Genomic DNA, 16572 nt, shown 5'->3' with positions numbered 1-16572 from the left:
CGCAGGCTGCCCACGGCCGGTCTTTTTTATTAATAAGGGGGGTGCGGGGAATGAGGCAGGTTGGGATCCGACACTGACAGCCGGGGCACCCTTTCAATGCTGTACCTGCCATAACCGCTGGGTGTGAGCCTGTGGGGTGTGTGTGTGTGTGTGTGTGTGTGTGCACACGCGCCTCTCACCCTTAAAAATACATTAATGAAAGTAAAAGTAAAAGCAGCTTCAGGGCTCGAGACACCCTGAGCCCCGGGGGTGTAGTGGGGGTAGGTTTCCGTTGGGTGCTTTGGAGCTTCATTGAGGGTGGAAAATGGAGGTCATGCAGGCCGCGCTGTTCAGATCCAGCCTTTCCAAGAGCCCTGGGGAAGAGGGTTGTTATTGAGAACTGAGCCAGTTTCTGGAGCTTTCCTTGAATCTCTCGGGTGTCATGGTGAAAGCTCTGAGGCCACCGGTGGGGAGGGAGTTCAGAGATGGTTTTCAATGGAAAGTTTACCAGATAACTTCTGACCGTCAAGCACAGCACAAGGACTTCTACTAGCAGAAACTGGAAATTGGCATAGTGTTCACTGTGCTGAATTTTTTCAAAAAATTATAATCTACACTGAGATCAAGGGCCTAGGCTTTATTTTCCAGTACAAATAGAATGAAAATTGTCTGCCGCTTAGGCGGTTGGATAGAGTTCAGGAAAACTATGTCTGGCATTAATTCCAAAGTGGAGGTTTTGGTTCAAGCGAGGCCCATTAATTTCAGTAAACTGTTTTCACTAGTTCAGACCCTGCTGTGCAAGGACTATTTATTACCTTTTGCTAACCTGATGTCTGCAGAGTTGTAAAGCAAAGGGAAAAAAAAAAAAAAAAAGAAAGATCCAGGGTGGAGATATCTATATCTTGGATCAAATGGGTTTTGCACCTTCCCTTTGGGGGCCATGTTTTATGGGGCGTTTTCTATCCTTGGTTTTTATCAGCCCCAGTTTTTATTTTAATCCATCTTGCAATGAATTAGAGAAAAAAAAATCCTGATGGAAAGGAATCTGGCAAGAGCAAATACCTATCTCTTACCTCCTTCAGAGGGGCACCGCCAGGCCACAGGATGTTTTGTGTGCCTGTCCCAGGCTTCCAGGTCCAGTGCAAAGCCCTGACATGATTCACCCCAACGATTGGGTCTAAAATACACCAAGACAGTCAATTTTGGCATTTGTTCTCCCTTAGGAATTTTACTAGCTGCCTTAGAAAAGCACATAAATTGCTTCCCCCTCCCTCTCTTTTTTCCATGCCTCCTCTCCTCATCACTCCCCCCCCCCACTTCAGTCCATCTTGATGTCATTTCAAAGAGAAGGATGAAAAGGGGGGATTTGTCAGGCGGTCAGGTTTGTGAATGTGTCTTTCCAGCCCCCAACACACACACACACACACACACACACACACACACACACACACACACACCAGCTGAGAATGTTAATCAGAATTAAAAGCCAGTCAGTACTATTAAAGCATCAAACACCAAGACTTAGAGCAGGAGGGGGAATATAGGGTGGGGGTGGAGGGAGTGGGAATGAAATGGAATTCAGGCCTCTGCACTGATTTACTAAAACGAAGGAGGGGAAAGGTAGCACCAATTTGATCAGCTTGTCAAATGTCAAAATTATTGGTCTTTTCTTTAACTACCCCCCTCCCTGCCCCAACACAGTCAAGTTTTGTGCCTTTCCCAAGTGTGATTAATCTCTGGCAGAGGCCAGAAACAGGAGTAGGTTTCTTGGCTGCCCGTTCTGATAAACAATCTGTTCCTGGGAAGAGTAGGTGAAGGGGGCGTAAATTGAGGGGGGTAATCTCCGGGTGTGGTGGCTGGGGGGGGGGGTGCGTGGAGGAAAGGAGGGGAGGCGGAGGCCAGCCTAGTTAACTCTCACCACCCGCCTGGGAAATGCAAGTGTCCTTCCTTTGGAGCGCGTGGTTTTGGGGTGGGTCGGGTTTCCTGCCCCTAAGAATGTGAGCAGACAGTGAACCCATTCTTGCTGCCAGTTCACAACGTTCAGGAAATGTCGGAGGGACACCGAGGCCTCAGGGAGCAGGGGGCAAAGGGAGGGCGCTCTGGGCGTTGCAGACCACGGGCCAGTGTGCACACAGAAGGCTTGCCGGGGGAAACCGAGGCAGCGGCTGGGAAGCCTGGGTGGGGCCCGTGGTGGTAGGAAGTATTGCAAAGCGGAACAGGGAAAGACAGAAGATGTTCAAAACAAAAGGAGGGATGATTTTGCTGCATCGGACGCTGCTGGTATTGAAACTGTAGGCAAGAGAGCTGGCTGTGGGTTTTGCAGTGGGTTTATTGTGTGGGCATCCAGGCAGAAAGCGGCAATATGAAAAAGTGGGGAGGGGGAGAGTCTACCTTGAAGAGAAATCAGTGCCGAGAAGGCTGTGCATGGCTGGGAAATGTCACTAAGGAGAGTGCAGTGGCACTGAATAAAAGGTGAATAATTGGATACCTTTTGGAAGAGAAATGTAAAAATATTAATAAAGGCAAGAAACCCGCTTCTTCTCAGCTTGAAAAGCAAATTCACTTCTCACCTCCTGCTTCTCCTCCCCACCCAACACACAGGCACAGGCACCCATACAGACACACACACACACACACACACACACACCCCTCTTGTCTACTCTGCATCCAAGAAGCCTGGGCCAGGCTCGCTTTCCTTTGGATTTAATTACATGAAAATGCTGAACAAAACCCTGTAATTACACCCTTAGTCCCTGCCACTCAGGCCCAGCACACTTCCTGCCTAGTTTTGTTTTTTAAAGAAGAGGTCATTGCCTCTTTTCTTTCCAAATTGACCAAAACAAAAAAGTAAAAACCCCAAATAAATCCAACTGCTCCAAGCTTCAGCACCACCAGGGATTGGGGATGGGAAATCCGTGTGCCCGTAGGAAAGAGGAGAGAAGACAGGCTGAGCTCCTGTCCTCTTACTTTAGCTCTTAGGTCGAGGGGCAGTGACTGTTGATTTGTCTGCCAGCCCAGAAGAACAGAGATGCCAGGCTGGCCACCCCGGAAGGAAATCTTCCAGGAACAGGATGAAGAGTGTGGCCAGGCCTTAGCATCAGGCCTCAATTTCCAGCTATTTTACTGAGAAGGGCTTAGAGCTGGAAGAGTTTTAAGACGATGGCCCACCTTTCTATAGCTCTATGCAGTTTTTTAATATATATTCTTAAAGTTTATTTATGTATTTTGAGAAAAAGTGCGCCAATGGGGAGAAGCAGAGAGAGAGAGAGAGAGAGGGAGAGAGAGAATCCCAAGCAGGCTCTGCAGTGGCATCTCAGAGCCCCACTAGGGACTCAAACTCATGATCTGTGAGATAGTGACCTGAGCCGAAACCGAGAGTCAGAAGGATGCTTAACAGATTGAGCCAACTGTAGTGCCCCTAGCGCTATATGTATGTGTACAAACACACACACACACACACACACACACACACACACACACACACACACACAGATGATTTCACAGTAAGCCCCTGAAGTAGGGAGAACAAATTTCAATATCAATACTCACACTCAATGGGTGAGGAAACTGAGGCCCAGAGAGAATAAATAGATTGCTCTAAGTCAGTCATGTGGCTGGTGGGAGTGTTGAACAAGCACTGCCTCTGATGACTTTTATGCTCTAACACCAGGAAACTAGGACATCTAGGAGGAAATGGAGGTTTTTGGATTTGGGGCTGGAGCCAATCTGACTTGGTTCATCATTAGATCCTCAGGACCGAGAGAGAAAGTGCTCTCTAAAAAAAAAATAGTTGAATAACGGAATGAATGGCAAATGGAAGGGCACACGTCAAGGAGCTGGGGAATGGAAACCCACCAGGCCATCTGGTGGCCCAGTTTCAGCTTTGAAGCAAAAGTAAGTGATGAGAATAGTTTCACACCCACTAGGGACATATCAGGCTTGGATCCTTTAGGTCTGGCCAGAGAGGGAAATTCAAATTAAAGCGTGGTGGTCCTCTAGATGGATCAGGGTTGGGGATACCCCTTGTTCCCTCACCTCCTATCTCCAATGATGCCTAGGCCAGGTTTGGTTGTCAGGGGTATAGACCTCCCCTGGGCGAGAAGTGTTCTGAGGACAGCAGCCGTACTTACCAAGTGGCCTCCAGCCCAAATACAGGCCTGCACAGTTTGGGTGGGTGTGTAGTCAGTGTTACCTGAATTAGGTGAGAACAAAGGGTTGTTTCTTATGTGATATGGACTGTGGGTCTGTGACAACAAAGGGTTGTTTCCTATGTGATATCGCTTGTGGGTCTGGAAAGAGGTTCCTTCCACCATAAAAGGTACGCTCTCGGCTTTCCTCCTTCCCCTTCATCATTCAGCCTGGGGTCCTCCTCAGGGGTGAACATTTAAAATGTGGCTATCCTCAGGGGCGCCTGGGTGGCTCAGTTAAGCGCCCAACTTCAGCTCAGGTCATGATTTGCGGTTTGTGAGGTGGAGTCCTGCTTCGTGCTCTGTGCTGACAGCTCGGAGCCTGGAGCCTGCTTTGAATTCTGTGTCTCCCTCTCTGTCTCTCTCTGCCCCTCCCCTGTTCATGCTCTCTCTGTCTCTCATAAATAAATAAATAAATAAATAAATAAATAAATAAAATGCAGCTATCCTCGGTGAGGGTAATTTAGTAAGTTTCCCAATACTTCGGTGTGTTCGAGAGCTTCAGATTTTCCTCCAAACCCTCCCTCCTAAGGCCGGGTATAGAAAACCCAGAGAGAGAAAAAAGTCTCAGGGGATGCCAGGGAAGCAGTTACACCATTTTGCTCAAAGCTGACTGACTAGTGACTGTACCTCCAAAATAACTCGTGCTAATTTGTGCATAATTCTGCATCTATTGGGACAGTAGTGACATTCTTAACCTGCAAACTCTTGTGGGGAGATGCATTTCACTTTCTTGCAGTTTCTGAATTTCTTAGAGGCATCCGGGGACTTCCCCCCCACTCCCTCCCAAAAAGCTAGCAACTCGTGGGGGAGAATAAGGAACGCTGGGTTTAAAGCCAGAGAACCTGGTTTCCAGTAATTCTGAACTAGCTCTGGACCTGCTTTCCTCACCTATACAGGAGAGTGATGAAAGTAACACCTACCTCACAGGGCTGGTGGGGGATCGGTGAGATAATGTCTGGGAATGCACTGCAGGGCCCTAGACAAATGGCCATCATTATATTGTTCATAATCTCTTACATTTTATTAAGTACATTATAATCTTGTATCTTCCATGCAGACCAATGAGTCAGGCAAAGGAGGTAGTGAAATTATTCCCATTTTACAGACTTAAGAAACCAAGTTCAAGTGATTTGCTCAAGGTCAGATAGCTACTTAGTTAGGGTCAGCCAAGTCCAAGTCGAACAACATAATGTAAATATGTACAAGTACATATTTCCTTTCCTCCTCCTGAGTTAGGGGTTGACTGCCCAGCTCAGGCAAGTCAAAATATTTGCAGATCATAGCCATCCACCCCAACCAGTGACAGCAGTGATGATGATGGCCCATCTGTACCAGACTTGACCGACTTGACGGTGGGACCGGGAGGCCTCAGGGAGGGCTTCCCGCTCTGAGGCCCCGCCTTCTGGCGGCCCCCAGCAGGAAAGCGGGCGGCGGCAGCGACCGGTCTCCGAAGCTAGGCAGTGGAAATCCCCAGCACTGGTGCGGACTGGTGGGAACCCACTGGCACCCCTGCTCCCTGCTGAGGCCCATGCGGAAGCCGGTAGGATGGAGGGTCCGGGGTTCTGCGCACCTGTGGCCTTAGTTGCTCCCCTGCCAAGCTCTCCTCTGACTCTAGTCCTCCAAGGTCTCCTTCTCGGTTACTCCCCTTCTTGGGGTGTGGGTATTTGTTTTAACCCAACTGGGCCAGTGAATAGAACCCTTGTCTGCCGCTTCCCATTTTTTCCCTCTAGGCCTGGTCCTTAGGAGGCTCATTCCAGGGCTCCTTTATTTTTGGACCTAAAAACACACAGCAGCTTTTGCTGAGGGCAGCGCTGGGCTCCCCGGTGCCCTGGCACGCTGGCGAAGAGGAAACGGGGAGGAGGCAGGAACCAGACGCGACTCCCTCGGCCTTTCTTTCCTTCCCTGCTCCCCGCCCCTTCAGGAAGAAAGCAGTCAGAGATCTGATCGCTCGCTCGCTGAGGCCGCTGTGCCAGCACCAACCACTACGTCGTCCTCCTTTTCTTCCACCCAGCTTTGCCCAGAGCGCCCGGCTGCCCGCGCGCCGCAGGCTGGGCAGGTCCTGGCGGGTGGCGCTGGCTCCCCTCCCCAGGGATTCTCAGCGAATCACGTTGTTCCTGGGCTTTCACGCTCGAGTGGCTCTTGCGTAACCCTACGCCCTGGCCTAAGTTAATACTTTTTTTAAATACCAGAATTAATACTTTAGGAAAAGGCAAATACTTCCGCCACAGAACCCGAGAAAATGTGTAAATTACTCCGCTGACTGGTTCTCCCTCCCCCAGAGCCCCGAGGTTCCTGGCTCCTGGGGAAGGGGTCCCTAGGAGAGGCCGGAGCAAGGCCCAACCCAGACGTTTGTTTTCACCGGGTCCAGCTTACCGCCAGGCACAGCGTTACCAAAAAAGGCCTTTCTCCTGCCAGAGCGCTTGGCTGCGTACGGCTGTGCAGCGGGGTGACGCGAGGTTCAGCCCGGGCCTCTTCGAAGGCTGAGCCAGTTGGCGGCAGGGATGCCAGGCCGAAGAGTCCCCAGCCCGACCCATCTCTGCCACAAAGGGCTCGAAACGGCTCGGGGACAGAAGGGAGACTGCAGGGAGCTCAGAAATGTGTGGACACGCTGCGACCTTCTCACCCTTAAGGTTGGGCGGTGGTCTCTGGCAAGGCCAAGTGGAGAGTTGACCAGTTTAGAGGGGGACAGTTCTCTGAGGGTGTCAGCTCAGATGGCACGCTGGAGGAGCGACAACCATAGGAAGTAAATTCAGGGAGGACTGCAGGCGTTTCCTCCTTGAGCCTGGTTGAACCTGGCTTTGCTGGTCTCCCAGACCCCACCTCCAGTCTCTCCACCTGCTGTCTTAGGTCGAGCCCCAGACCAACCCCATCTTTCCCACCCACACTGTGGACACAGCACTGTCACAGGGGCTTCGCCTTCCAGGGAGAATCTACCTCCAAAACATTGATGTTCTTGCTTCTCACAATCCTGGACACATCCCCAAATAGGGCCATCTCAGACAAGCAGTTAGGACAAAACTGACCACCATAAATGACGGTGATTCTTTGAGGGTGGAAGGGTGTCAAGAGAACTATGCTTTTTAAATTAAAGGATTATGAGACTGTAATGGAAGTTTGTTTAAATGCATGTTTATTTCTAACTCAGTGTGTCTGAAGACACCCGGCATGTATGTGTATATATATCTCTCCTTTAGTAACAGCGAAGACAGAGACAGACAGGGAGATGGAGACATATGTGCACGCATACCAAACATAACACTGTGACATAGACTCCAACTTGCTTTCTCTAGCAGCCTGGCTAGAGGGTTGGGGCTAGGTTGCCGTTCCTCAGTATTTTTGGTTTAATAAAGGGATGGGCTGGATAAATATTAATGTAAAGAAATGGGTGAAGCAGCCTAGCCAAAGCTAATGAGCCTGGAGCCCTGGGCTGGTGGGGATGTCACTCCATTTCCCAGCCCTATGTTTTGACTCACTCCAGGATAGCTGTGGTGTGGGGAGGGCTGAAGTTTGGAAGGGTGAGGCAATGCCCTGGAGCAGCTCTTTACAGAGGAATCACTGCTGGGAGCCAGTCAGCCTGGGAAAGTTTATTATTGTTGGGGGGTGCACAGCGAGCTCCCTTTTTTTCTTTCTTTCTTTTTTTTTTTTTGCAATAACAGAAATCCGGCTGCTCTGAGATGAAAGAGGGGTTCCCTAGGGCTCTTCCTTCCCCTTTTCTCCCCATCCTTAAAATTCCCCTTCCTTTGCACCTCTGACCCCAGAATGAGCGGGAGAACCATGTGCTGAGGAGTGCTGGGTGGCAGAACAGTCTCTGAAGGTCAAGTGTCAAAATAAAAATAAATACATCTTGTTTCTTACACTCAACTTTATTACAATTAGTAGTAACAGTAGTGATGTGCATAATGACCCTCACATTTTATGCAATTTACAAAGTACTTTCACATGTTAAGTAACAATAGTACCAACATTAATATCAATACTACTAATAACCAACGCTTACTTCCTGTGAAGCCTGACACCGTGCTCTACACAGCGTACGGTGTGTTTGTTTCAGTCTGTGGCAGTGGCAGATCCAAAACTTCTTTATGTGTGAGAACTCACTGGCACAACCTGTTTGGAAAGGGAAGGATGGGGGTTGGTTATGAAGGTGTATTTTGCATACACTCTACATGAGATTGTATGTAACAAAGAAGGGCCGATGGAAATTGTGAACACTGCAAATCGCCTTTGAGAACCTGAGCTTGTCACAACTACCTCGCAAACCAGAATTACTGGATGCAGATCCCACCTCCATCTCTAATGGCCGTGTGACCTTGGGCAAGTCATTTAACCTCTTTACTTTCTGAGCCTGCAAAACAGCTAATGATAGAATCTACCTGGGAGACAGTATTGAGAGTTTAATGATGACGCAGGAAAACCACCTGGCAGTGTCTGGCTCACAGCAATCTCAGTGAGTTACCTCCTATTATGACAAAAAACAAAACAAAATCGCAAACAATTCTCGGAAGGTGGGGGCTATGATCCCATTTTACAGAGGGAAAACAGGTGATGTGAAAGAAAGTAACTAGCTCAAGGTCACAAAGCTAGTAAATGATACAGAGGAAATTCCAACCAGGTTCAACAAACTCCAGAACCTGAAAGCCCCTTATATTGCTTCCTCTCCTCCAGCCTAGCCCATGATAATCTCAGTTTTCATGAGGGTGGGATGAGGGCGGGAGGAGCAGACCCAGTACTTAGAAGAATCAGTGGCACTGTCCTAACTAGAGCTACGACCAACCTTATCTGTTTTGCAATAAGCAATAATGATGAGCAGTGATCCCCTAACGGAAAAGACATCACGGCCTTGCTCAGCTTTCTGAGCACTGCGGAATGAAATCACAACATGTGAGAAAGAATCTTGAAACTGCCACTGTGCTTTACAAAGAGATAGCAATGCAATTAAATGCTGCTCCACCTTCTTTTATCAAACCGGGAAAAAGCACTCACCTGTTTGGCCTCTGCAGCACCTTTCCCCTCCCTGCCCCCAACTGCAGCTGTGAGCAGCCAGTAGCTTGTTTTCCTTAAAGGCCTCCGGGTGCTCTGGGTGCTCGCTCGTAGCGTCTTTAGACATGAAGCCAAAATTTTTAGAGTGCGACTGGGGGGGGAGGAGTAGCTCACCCTGAATTCATTTAGCTCTGTCGTTGAAACTCGGGCTCCTAAACGAGAGCACAAAAAGAAATCGAAAAGGCAGTTTCTGGACCAATGGAAAACAGCTAATTTTGCAGGTGCTTTGGCATCAATGGTAGCAATGAATGTAACATCCATACCGGCGGGGGTGGGAGAGGTTTGATTACGGATGAAATGGGTAGTACCCTAAACGAAATTCGCAACGAAAATCTTGAAACTGGACATTTAAATTCACTGCCCGGGGTGGGGTAGGGAGCGGGATCGGAAATGACGCTTGTGGTTTTTTAATGCGTTTTTACTTGGGAAAGCCGGGCGGGGAAAGGAAAGGTCATCGTCTGTTTAATTTCCACCCCCAGCCCTGGACTTCCAGCATTAGCTCGCCCGGCCTCAGCTGTTGTACACACACGGTGAGGGGGGAGGGGAAGGCGGAGGCGCGGAGGCGGGGCCGACTGGGAGGAATCTGGGCGTCCTGCCGCGCATGCGCCTTCCCCGAGCAACAAGTGGGCTCCACAGACAGAGGAAGTGTAAGGGGGGGGGGGGGGGAGAACTGGTGCAGAGCATGGTGGTGACGTCAGCGCTCCGCCCGGGCGGCATCCCGCGCGGCCAAGCCGGGGACAGCGCGAGCCGCAGCGCGAGCGGGAGCGCCGAGACGCGCCTCCGGAACGTAGAGTAACAATCACAACCCCACATTCCGGGCGAGTGCGAGCGGGAAGGGATGCGACCCGGGCCGAGGCGCCGCGCGAGCGCCCTGCAGCCAACGTGAGCGCCGCCAGCCGCGGCGGCCCGGGCGCCGGCCAGGCCTGGGGGCGGCGGGAGCCTGCTTGCGTGCGCTCCTCTCCTCTGCTCTCGTGCGTTCTGGAAGCAGGGGCCGCGGCGGCTCCCTTCGGCCGTGCAAACCCAGCCGCCGCCAGCGGAACGGCCGACGCTGCGGAGGGGAGAAGCACCTCTCGGCTGCCACCCCCTCCCTCCCCCGGCCCTCCGGGGAAGCAGCGACTTCAGCAAGATTGGACCCGGGCACCGGGTGGCACTGAACCCTCTAGCCTTCGCCCCGGGGAGCCTGGCGGGGAGAGGACGCAGCTCGTAGCGGGGCCCCTAGGGGAGAGGAAGAGACAGCCCCTTTCGAGCTTCCAAGCACCAGCCACTCCGGGGAGGGGGCCAAGAGCCAACGGCGGCCAGCACTCGGCACCCTCGCCCCCTCCCCTCGGGCCCGACGCTTCCAGCCCGGGTGCGCGGCACCAGGAAGAAGGCGCCTGAGCTCCCCTCCCGACGAGACAGCCGCAGTAGGAGGTGGGGGCGAGGAGCGGGCTGAACTCGTCCGCCGCCCCGGCGGTGGAGCCCCCGCGGAGAGGCGCTGCGCCGGCGGTGGAGACTCGCGCTCCCTCCAACCCCTGGGGCAGAACTTTCTCGCCCCCCCTTCCTCCCCCGCAGCCGGACTCCCTCCCCAGCCGGCCAGTCCTCCCGGAGGAGAAGGCGCCGCGGAGACAGCCTGGGCGGGGGCCTACCTTCCCCAGGGCGGGCATCATGTCGGCGGCGCAGGTGTCCTCGTCCCGGAGACAATCTTGCTACCTGTGCGACCTGCCCCGCATGCCCTGGGCCATGATCTGGGACTTCTCGGAACCCGTATGCCGCGGTTGCGTCAACTACGAGGGCGCCGATCGCATCGAGTTCGTGATCGAGACCGCGCGCCAGCTGAAGCGGGCGCACGGCTGCTTTCAGGACGGCCGCTCCCCCGGGCCGCCGCCGCCCGTCGGGGTCAAGACGGTGGCCCTGTCGGCTAAAGAGGCGGCGGCTGCGGCAGCGGCGGCAGCTGCCGCTGCACAGCAACAGCAGCAGCAGCAACAGCAGCAGCAACAACAGCAGCAGCAGCAACAGCAACAACAGCTCAACCACGTCGATGGTTCCAGCAAGCCTGCGGTGCTGGCGGCCCCGTCCGGCCTGGAGCGCTATGGCCTGAGCGCTGCCGCCGCCGCTGCCGCCGCCGCCGCCGCCGCGGTGGAGCAGCGCAGCCGCTTCGAGTATCCTCCACCGCCGGTGAGCCTGGGAAGCAGCAGCCACGCCGCGCGGCTGCCCAACGGCCTGGGGGGCCCAAATGGTTTCCCCAAGCCAACACCGGAGGAGGGACCCCCAGAGCTGAACCGCCAGAGCCCCAACTCCTCTTCAGCTGCGGCGTCGGTGGCGTCTCGGCGCGGGACGCACGGTGGGCTAGTGACGGGGCTGCCCAACCCGGGGGGCGGTGGAGGCCCCCAGCTCACGGTGCCCCCCAACCTGCTGCCGCAGACGCTGCTTAACGGCCCGGCCAGTGCCGCCGTGCTGCCCCCACCGCCGCCGCACGGCCTGGGCAGCCGTGGGCCCCCGACGCCCGCGCCCCCAGGGGCGCCCGGGGGCCCCGCTTGTCTGGGGGGCGCCCCAGGCGTATCAGCCGCGTCGTCCTCAGCGTCGTCTTCCACCTCGTCGTCAGTGGCCGAGGTGGGTGTAGGTGCTGGCGGCAAAAGGCCCGGCTCGGTATCGAGTACAGACCAGGAGCGCGAGCTGAAGGAGAAGCAGCGGAACGCCGAGGCCCTGGCTGAGCTGAGCGAGAGCCTGCGCAACCGCGCGGAGGAGTGGGCCAACAAGCCTAAGATGGTCCGCGACACGCTGCTCACGCTGGCTGGCTGTACGCCCTACGAGGTGCGTTTCAAGAAGGACCACTCTCTGCTGGGCCGCGTCTTTGCCTTCGATGCTGTCTCCAAGCCGGGCATGGACTACGAGTTGAAGCTGTTCATCGAGTACCCCACGGGCTCAGGCAACGTGTACTCCAGCGCATCTGGTGTGGCCAAGCAGATGTACCAGGACTGTATGAAGGACTTCGGCCGGGGTCTCTCCTCCGGCTTCAAGTATCTGGAGTACGAAAAGAAGCACGGCTCCGGGGACTGGCGCCTACTTGGAGACCTGCTGCCTGAGGCCGTGCGCTTCTTCAAGGAGGGCGTGCCCGGCGCCGACATGCTGCCCCAGCCCTACCTGGACGCCAGCTGCCCCATGCTGCCCACGGCGCTGGTGAGTCTAAGCCGCGCCCCCAGCGCGCCCCCGGGCACCGGGGCCCTGCCGCCTGCCGCCCCTTCGGGTCGGGGCACAGCTGCCAGTCTTCGCAAGAGGAAGGCGTCCCCTGAGCCCCCGGATTCCGCCGAGGGCGCCCTGAAGCTGGGCGAGGAGCAGCAGAGGCAGCAGTGGATGGCGAACCAGAGCGAGGCACTAAAGCTCACCATGACGGCCGGGGGCTTTGCGGCGCCCGGGCATGCCGCCGGAGGTCCGCCCCCACCGCCTCCGCCCCTGGGACCCCATTCCAACCGGACCACCCCGCCCGAGTCAGCCCCCCAGAACGGCCCTTCCCCCATGGCCGCCCTCATGTCGGTGGCAGACACTCTGGGCACGGCGCACTCGCCCAAGGACGGCAGCTCCGTGCACTCCACCACTGCGTCCGCGCGGCGCAACAGCAGCAGCCCGGTGTCACCGGCCTCGGTGCCCGGGCAGCGCCGCTTGGCATCACGGAACGGGGACCTGAATTTACAGGTGGCGCCCCCGCCTCCTAGCACCCACCCGGGCATGGACCAAGTGCACCCCCAAAACATTCCGGATTCCCCTATGGCCAACAGCGGGCCCCTCTGCTGTACCATTTGCCACGAACGTTTGGAGGACACGCATTTCGTTCAGTGCCCATCCGTCCCCAGCCACAAATTCTGTTTCCCTTGCTCTAGAGAGAGTATCAAGGCCCAGGGGGCCACCGGCGAGGTGTACTGCCCCAGCGGAGAGAAATGCCCCCTGGTTGGGTCGAATGTACCTTGGGCCTTCATGCAGGGCGAAATCGCGACGATCTTAGCTGGAGATGTTAAAGTGAAAAAGGAGAGAGACCCTTGAACCACAAGACAGCCACCTCCTTTGCCCCTGACCGGCTCCTCTCCGATCCAGAGGGCCCCTCCCCCACCCCCCTCCCCCCTCCCTTCCCTCACCCCCAAGGTGTAGAATTGTGAATATAACAAACTGCAAAAAGTTAGTCTTATGTATAGACATTATTTTCGTCGTATGTTTCTATATTTTGAAACAAAAGGTATGTAACTTCTTCATTTGAAGGATAAGCTGGTTTGTGTTAAGCAGTATAATATTGGTTGGGTCATTTGCATCATTTCGTTAGCATTTATTTGGTGGCAGAGTGTTTGCCTAGGTACCGAATTAATAGCCCTTAGCAACGACTGCTGCTGGTGTGTATTTTTGTAAATGTTATGCACTCTCTGAAAGGAAAAAAAAAACACAAAAGAAAATGACTTTTTGTTTTGTTTTGCCAAGGCCAGTGTTGCTGCCTAAAAAAAAAAAAAAAAAAAAAAAAAAAAAAAAAAAAAAAGCTATAAAATGGTGAAAGCTTCTTTCTAAACAGCCCCAAGTGTTGAAGTCTTCACTTTATTTTGTTGGTTTTGTTCCGTTTTGTTTTGTTACTCTGTTTTGTTTGCAAAATGGTAAGGGGGAGGTGTTGGGGGGGATGGGGTGTTTTTTGTTGCAAGTTTGTGAGGGAAAATGTTTTGGTTTGTTTCTACTGACCTGGATGTGTTGGATCTTCACGTGTTGTTTTGTTTTTGTTTTATTGATGCACGGATGCTTTTGAACAGTAGAGCGAAATGCTAGACATGGGGAGTCTGCTCTGTTTGTCCTTTATACATTTCTGTAGTTAACAGAACACTGTAATGTGCCTTGGAGCTTAGTAACTTGTAATAAATTCAATTGATATTAATTCTGCCCTGAGTCAGCAAGTGTGTTTTTCTAGAGCTAAGGCCACATAGTTCCAACATAGGGGACACCCTCCCTACCAGCAGAGGACACAAATGCTGGTGCCTTTGCAAGCCCTGAGAGGTTGGCATCTGTGGAAGGCCTTGTGCTGGCTGACTGCCCCTCCCCCCTCTCCCCCCCCCCCCCCCAGTACCAGGCTATTTACATTCACCTCTGGGGGCGGGATGGTTGCTGACTAAGCAATTTCTGTTTACTCTTCTGCATCTCTATTTTCCCCATGCATGCCCCAGCTGCAAATGGCATTGTCAGGAACTCTCCAGTGCAGCTGTGACTTGAGTTCAAGTGGGAAAAAGCAAAACAAAAAAGCTAAGATGCTTTGCCTCTTCGATGTGGCAGAAATCACGCCACATGTAAAGCAAAAACGCCAGAGAGCTGGGAGCTGTCCGCGAGGCATGAAGGGTGTGGGCAACAGGGAAACACAAGCATGGACTGAGCCAGGAGAGTTGCCAGCAGCTTCCAGCTGATGTATTGGAAAAGCAGGGCCACCTCATTCATCACTCCTGTTTCTTCTCTTTATGATAAGTACTTCCAAAGGCTGGACACTTAGCTGGTGAGAATTGTGGGGAGCGGGGGAAGAGAAAAAAAGCCAAATCCAGTTCCTGAGGCAAAGGTCACTTATGACATCAAGTAAAACCCATTCCCACTGGTGAAGAAATTCAAGTATTCGTCTAGTCAACTTTTGGGCAGCCTTTGTGAGGTACAGAGGGGTGGGGAAAGGGACCAGGACTGGAATGTCCCTCAGAGCTCTGAGCCCCCTGGGCTGAGACCAGACTGGAGCTCTCCCAGAGCTAGGGCAAGGCAAACAAACCTGGTTTGGACCTTGTACTTTGTGGGAGGCAAATGGAAGAGGAGAAAACAGAGGGAGGTAGCAAAACAAAACCTATCTGAAATTCACTCCTGGTCACACCCCAGTCCTGAGAGGGGTGCGGCTGGGCCAGGATAGTTCCCATCAAGGTGAGGAATAGATGAACAAGAGAAGAGACCTGATGTCTCCAACCCACTCCCATCAAAGAGGGTGCAGGAGCAGGTGGGGAGGGAGGCGGGTATGGGTGCAGGCATGTTTGGGGAAAAGCAAATCACTGGTTAGCCCAGAACACCGGTGTGGAGGTTGGGTTGGTGTTGGGACTCGCTGTTAATAACACCCTTTTAGTTTCTGTTCCTGCTTTGCCACCACCATCACTGAAGTAGTGGAAACCATGACTCTGTGTGTGTGTGTGTTGTGTGTGTGTGTGTGTGTGCGCGCGCGCGCGCGTGCGTGCGTGTGTGTGTTGGGGGTGTGGATAACTGGCAATTGATGGATTTGCTGCAGCCTCTTAATCCTGGTACATGGGAGGTGCCTGTCTCACCTCTTTAAGAATCTCCCCACATATAAATAGATATGCGTGTCAGCTTCCTGCAAATGTGTCCTTGCATTTTTGTCTGCTGCCAAGTGTTGTATTGGTGCTTATGAGTCATGAAACCTATTTTCATCCTCAGGGGTAATTAACTTGGGGGTGATAATGCATAGCAGACTGTAGGAAGAGTTAATTCTAAAACCCATCCTCGCTGGCTACCAATCACGCATTTCACTTAAAGGTCTGGGTTGGCTTTTCTCATAAGCTCATTAATAAAAACCAAGCATGTTTCGCCTGGAAGATCCTCTAAGGTGCTCCCAACCCCCACTCGCAGCACATACACTCTTCAAATGGGTAAAGCACAGGAGCCTGAGAATACAGAGAGAGAGTGTCATGGGTGTATTTTAACCACCATTGAATGAAGGAGCCGTGGGTGCCGCCATGGCATTGAACTGCGCATGTGGACTTTGATGTGTGGATTACCTGTCTGGACACAGACCTGCAAGTATAGTCCAGTGGCTCCAAGTGGGAGTTTGGTCCTGTTATTGCCTCTGTGTGCACATCTGCTGCCGGGGGCCTGCCACTGTGTCTTCATTGCTATGGTATTACCTTCAGGAACTTTTAGGATTACAAGATCCTTGCTTTAGTGCACATAGGTAGGAAAGGGGCCTGTCATTAAGAGCTGAGAACAGTGGAGTTTGCTCCTTCTTGTTGCTGGGTGCATTATTAGCGGGAGAGGCAGTAGCTGTAATAATGAGGCAGCCAGCAAAGGCCGCCAGTTTGGTTTCACTAAGGAAGCCTGCCTTGATGAGGCCTGGGGGAGAGGAGGGAGGGAGTGGGAGGGAGAGCAAGGGTTGGGTGGAACTCTGGCTGGAAGTGAATTATAATGGCACAGTTAATTAAAGTTTACCATAGCCAGGGGCCATTTGTTAAATGGCGGCTCTCTCTTCTCTTTTTTTGGAACCATGTGACCTTTCTCCTCGCTCAGACCCATTCAGCCGCTAGTCTGGTTGCCTTAACCAGTCTTGCTTTGATCCTTCAGCTAGATTCCCCCTTCCCTGAAGCTTTCCGCATTGCGCGCCTAGGAAGCATTT

At 53.1% G+C, this 16572-nt stretch overlaps 1 protein-coding gene and 1 long non-coding RNA gene across 2 annotated transcripts; one reads left to right on the top strand and one right to left on the bottom strand.

Moving 5' to 3' along the window:
• Nucleotides 1-8013: 8013 nt before the first annotated feature.
• LOC115516721 lies at nt 8014-9146 on the bottom strand. Its single transcript, XR_003969627.1, has 2 exons — nt 8543-9146; nt 8014-8276 (listed from the first exon to the last, which is right to left on the bottom strand). It is a non-coding gene; the product is annotated as an uncharacterized LOC115516721 (long non-coding RNA).
• Nucleotides 9147-10142: 996 nt separating this feature from the next.
• Nucleotides 10143-14088, top strand: IRF2BPL (interferon regulatory factor 2 binding protein like). The gene has a single exon (XM_030319647.1). The coding sequence runs from the start codon at nt 10854-10856 to the stop codon at nt 13221-13223; it is 2370 nt and encodes a 789-aa protein (XP_030175507.1). The 5' UTR covers nt 10143-10853; the 3' UTR covers nt 13224-14088.
• Nucleotides 14089-16572: the final 2484 nt, after the last annotated feature.

Source organism: Lynx canadensis, chromosome B3, assembly GCF_007474595.2.
Source record: "Lynx canadensis isolate LIC74 chromosome B3, mLynCan4.pri.v2, whole genome shotgun sequence".
Taxonomy (NCBI): domain Eukaryota; kingdom Metazoa; phylum Chordata; class Mammalia; order Carnivora; family Felidae; genus Lynx; species Lynx canadensis.
The sequence above is the reverse complement of the archived record's forward strand: the minus strand, read 5'-3'. Positions and strand labels throughout refer to the sequence as shown.

What these genes read in the sequence shown, in the direction of transcription:
- IRF2BPL (XM_030319647.1), top strand. Translation starts at nt 10,854, where the DNA reads ATGTCGGCGGCGCAGGTGTCCTCGTCCCGGAGACAATCTTGCTACCTG.